Source organism: Sipha flava, unplaced genomic scaffold (genome assembly GCF_003268045.1).
Source record: "Sipha flava isolate LNK unplaced genomic scaffold, YSA_version1 80_pilon_pilon, whole genome shotgun sequence".
Taxonomy (NCBI): Eukaryota; Metazoa; Arthropoda; class Insecta; order Hemiptera; family Aphididae; genus Sipha; species Sipha flava.
Window position 1 is genome coordinate 1,443,562 of NW_020273622.1, and position 4,852 is coordinate 1,448,413.

The 4,852-nt window shown below is 23.1% G+C and overlaps 1 protein-coding gene across 1 annotated transcript; it reads right to left on the reverse strand.

Annotated features, from left to right (window-relative positions):
- Positions 1 to 263: 263 nt before the first annotated feature.
- Positions 264 to 3,923, reverse strand: LOC112693034. Its single transcript, XM_025567914.1, has 8 exons — positions 3,640 to 3,923; positions 3,364 to 3,533; positions 2,455 to 2,608; positions 1,669 to 2,289; positions 1,527 to 1,594; positions 1,243 to 1,465; positions 1,058 to 1,166; positions 264 to 634 (listed from the first exon to the last, which is right to left on the reverse strand). The coding sequence occupies exons 1-8, from the start codon at positions 3,698 to 3,700 to the stop codon at positions 439 to 441; spliced, it is 1,602 nt and encodes a 533-aa protein (XP_025423699.1). The 5' UTR covers positions 3,701 to 3,923; the 3' UTR covers positions 264 to 438.
- Positions 3,924 to 4,852: the final 929 nt, after the last annotated feature.

The window sequence follows — 4,852 nt, forward strand, 5'->3', positions numbered from 1 at the left end:
TAAACTAGTGCTTAAAAAGTATTTATATAACCAAAATACCACTAATTTACACTAATAAGTAAATGCTAAATAAATCAAATTCGTTAAAATTAAATACAAATTTTAACACAATTATTCCATATGTTTTATAAGTCTTATTCGTTATTGTATAACTAAAAATGATCATTTAAATTTCAAGTATATTAATTTCTTTTTAAATGATCACATAAACTTATTATTTTTAATCATTACATTTTCATTAACATGTGATGTGTCAAATTTTTTTTATTTTATTTTATATTTAGATTAAACTAAAATATTTGGAATGCAAAAAAATTATTTATCAATATTTCTTTTAAAAAGGAACAGTAGCAAAAATGCACTACAATCATAATTCAAATCAGCCCAATGTATAATAATTTAGACATTACATCTGCTTGGGCCGACTATGGTACTTGGTCATTGCATACTACCATATTTTTGATTCTGAGGAGCAGCCAAACTACCAATTTGTTCTTCACTACCATCATATTCTGAATAGTCCTGAGTACGATTAATAGCTTGACTGATAGCATCACGTAAACGTTCTCTAAATGTTTTGCATTCCATATCAGAATTATTAGCAAAATCAAAATCTGCTACCTCTACCATATACCTAAACAAATCATATTTAAATTAATAGTTAACTATAAAATATTGTAACAAAAAATAAATTAAAAAACTATTATTAATTAATATGCTAACAAACAATATAATAAGTTAACTATAAATAGTACTAAATTATTTCAACATTGCTAAAAATTTTAATTCCTTATTTAACAAGAAAATATCAATTAACTAATTTATTAGTTTCTCTGTGAAAGTAATTAATGGATGACTGTTCATAAAAATCTTACAACGAAAACAAATTAATTTTGATTTTATATACATTTATAATACATGACTGTAAACTTTTTCCTAGAATATCCTATATTTTCAAAAAAATTAAACACAAAAATTAATTTATTGAATTTAGTTAATTTATAGTTAAATAAAAAAAAGTTATTGGTTAAATAATATTTAATTTTAATATTCATACCTTGATCTATTTTGAAAATAGTAAGCTATTCCAAATACAATAATAATCACTGCAATAGAACTGAAAGTTACAGGTACAACAATGACAGAAATTTGTGGTTGTTTTTTTACTGAAAATTATACAAAATATAAATAAAACAAAATAATTTTAGATTTAAGAATGTTCAAACCATATAAATTAATTACCTTTATAGATATTAATTCCAATAGGTGTTACAATTTTAGAAACATCATTAGCTGTGATGACAACTAATGTATAATTAGTAGGCTCTCGTAAATAGTGAAAGAACTGCATTTGGCATAGAATTAGATTTTTTTCAGATGGACAAACTTCATTACCGGTTACATTGTATGGTCCTTGTACATAGTGTGCACAGTAACGAAATGGACCACTACCATTACAACTAACCTAATAATTAACAAGTGTTTCATATATTATGTTAAAATTTAGAATATATTTTTATCATTACCTGAAGGTTTAACATTTCACCTTCTTGAATCCATACATTACCTTGAATTTTCACATTTTTTATAGGATCTAATAAAAACATAAGTATTAAAATGCTATAACTTATTAACTAGAAAAAATATGTAAAAATATACACTACTTACCTTTAACAAATATAGTCTGACTAAAATATCCATATTTTTGCTGATTTTCTAATTGAACAACAGATAATAATAAATCAATGTGTTTTTTTTGTTGACACTCTGATGTATAAGTTGAATCAATTACACTAAGAGGAAACTTAGCATACATTTTAGAAGGTGATGTAGTTGTTGTTGTTGTTGTTGTAACTACTGTAGAAGTAGTAGCAGTAACATCCATGGTAGAAGCAGAAATATTAGAAACAACAGTAGTGTCAGAAATGGTAGAGGTAATAGTACTCATGTTTGGACTGACTGTAGCAGTTACGACTGGGGGTACGAGTGCAGTTGAGGTTTTATTTTTATCAATATCTGCAACTACAATGCTAAGAACTTCATGTTGAATGTCTGATTTAGTATAATTAGTAGAAAAGGTAAAGTTTGTGGTATTTCCTTGGTATATACAGTCAATAAACCAGTAAACTGTAATAAAACTATTACTTTTATTAAGATATTCAAAATCAGCATCATTAAGTTTAACTTTTTGTAAAGTTTCTATACTAGAAGACACATAAGTAGTCTGGGGAGAGTGTTTTATAATATTGGTATTATTTTGGAACAGCAGAAGTTGACCATTTAAATTTTCTGTAAAATTAAAACATAATAAATATTTATGTAATTAATTCCTGAAAACTATTTTTAAAACTATACATTTTTTTATTCATCTTATTTAATAAAATAATTTTATTAAATTATTAATATTTTAACTATATATTTTTTTGGATTTCAGAAAAAAATACAATCTCTAACCTGTAACAGTTAACTCTCCACGGCCACTGGCTATTGGACGTTTGATAAATGGTATTAATTCTAATGAAACTTCAACTAGATATCTATAACTTGAAGCACCAATTGTTGTCCCAAATGGTATGTAGAATATTGCCACACAATTTTTAATAGTCGTCTAAATATAATTAATAAAACATTAATTTTTTTATAGTAATTTTGAAAAATGCACATAGAAATTTATAGTTATAAAATAAAGGTAAATTTTAAAAATTATTGAATAACAAACTACTTATGCAAATAAATTTTTTTTTTTTTTATATAGTTTATAATTGTAGTTTTATTACACTTTTATCATTTATTTTTCCTATTAAAATATATTTAAATTAATTATTTCATAAATTAAAAATAACAAAATTACTTGACATTTTTCATTATTTTAATTACATTTTTTTTCATATATTTAATAGGCATGAAAAGTATAGGGAGAAGTTAATACCTCTGTGGCACAGTTCTTTTTTTATATTTGTAATTATTTATTTATTATTATAACTATTTATAACCATTTATTTATTATAATTAATAATTATTTGATTTAAATTCAATTAGATTTATATTTAAGTTTTGAATTATTAAAACCATAAGATTGCAAGACTACAATATTAAAATCTAATTTCATCTTTAAGTTGTATAAGGAATAGGTATAATAACAACTTCCAAATAATTCAAATTAATCAATTTTACTAAACAATTAAAATTTAACTAAGATTTTTATGTTCAAACGTTAAAATTGAATTAAAATTAATTAAAAAATATTTATAATTGATTAAAATAAGTAATTTATATATTTTAATTAATTTGAAAAAAAAATAGAACTATTTCAATGAATTTTCTTTTTATATTATGCAAACAATTTTATTTTATACAACTTACACTTAAAATATGTCTTGGGAATGCATCATCTTCATAACGAAAAGTCAGACTTCCTTTAACACATATTCCTTTAGAGTCAACAATAGTGGCGTTCAAAGTAATGTTTGAGCCTGTAGTAACTGGACCATTATCTTTTAGTAATAATTGATAATCATTCTGATAGCCATCAACTAAAACAAAAAAAAAAAAAAAAAAAAAAAGGTAAAACATGCATCATTAAGTTAATCGATTACAATAGAAGATCTAATGTAAAAATAGACTAAAAGTATAACTTACCATCAATGCAATTCCAAAACAGGATGGTTAAAACTAAAACGCATTTAAATTTCCCTATCATAACTATTAACACATTCAAAACACTTATGAGGAATTAAACAATAAAATGAATAATTAAGTCGTAGTATTTATAAAAAACAAATAATTGATAAAAGTAAACACCAAGCAAATACAGTAGATACAATTTATAGGCGGTAAAATGAGAAGTAAAGTGTTAAGTGTAGCTACGATCTAAATGTTTATTCTGACTGTAGAGTAGTGAGTAATTGACAAATAAAATGAAAATTCACTGTTATCAATTGAGGCCTTATCAGCTTACATATGTTTTAGGTGAAATACTCAAAATTAATTAAGTAGCGCTAGGTTATGGCAATGGAAGTTTTGGCGCTAACTAGATGGTTTATTCAAAAAAACTTTTTTCAACAAATTGAGTTCTTAAGCCAATAATCTTTGTCTATGTCAGTGTTTTATACAAAATATTTTCAATTATATCATCCTAAAAATATGTTGGACGTTTGATGTCAGGACCTTTTTCTTTTTGGTATCATCTGTTTGATGTCAAGTACTTTTAATCAGATCTCCATCAGAAAATTTAGTTTCTAGAAAATTAATATTTATAGCTACGAGTCTATAATGATAGATACCTACAAATTTATAATTTACAGAAATAATTAATAACTATTTTAAAATTAAATCAAAAGGTATACATAAAATACAAAGTAATACATGAAAAACTTAAATAGATAGTAAAAATAAAAACAAAAAAACTTTATAATATTTTTTTATTTTATATATCTTAATATTTGAACAGAAAATTTTGTCAAAGATGTATTAAAAAAATCAATATTTTCAACATAATTACCAGTTTACATTAGAATATTTGACGGGGAATGTAACATGTATGACGTGTTTACATTTTTTATATAAAATAAGTTTTTTTCTCGAAAATTTTTTGCATTTATTTTAAAATGTAAGTTTTGGAGTATTTCAGGGTAATCAATCATATTATTTATTATTTTATAAAAAAATTTTAGTTTCATTTGAAGAAAACGGTTTTCAAGCGTAAGTATGTTAAAAATACTTGATTCCACTTCGTAGCCTGAATGTGGAGTTCTAAAGAAAAAACATTAAAAACATAAAAAACGAATAAAATTATTTTTAATTTTTTTTAAACTCTGTATGCTTGTTTTTAAATATGGATGCCAAATAAGTA

Bases quoted from the DNA above. Each gene is read 5' to 3' on its own strand.
- LOC112693034 (XM_025567914.1), bottom strand. From the start codon at position 3,700: ATGATAGGGAAATTTAAATGCGTTTTAGTTTTAACCATCCTGTTTTGG. The intron at 2,290-2,454 runs GTTAGAGATTGT...TTAATTTTACAG, and splicing joins TGGAGAGTTAACTGTTACAG to AAAATTTAAATGGTCAACTT. The intron at 635-1,057 runs GTATGAATATTA...TGATTTGTTTAG, and splicing joins TATTTTCAAAATAGATCAAG to GTATATGGTAGAGGTAGCAG.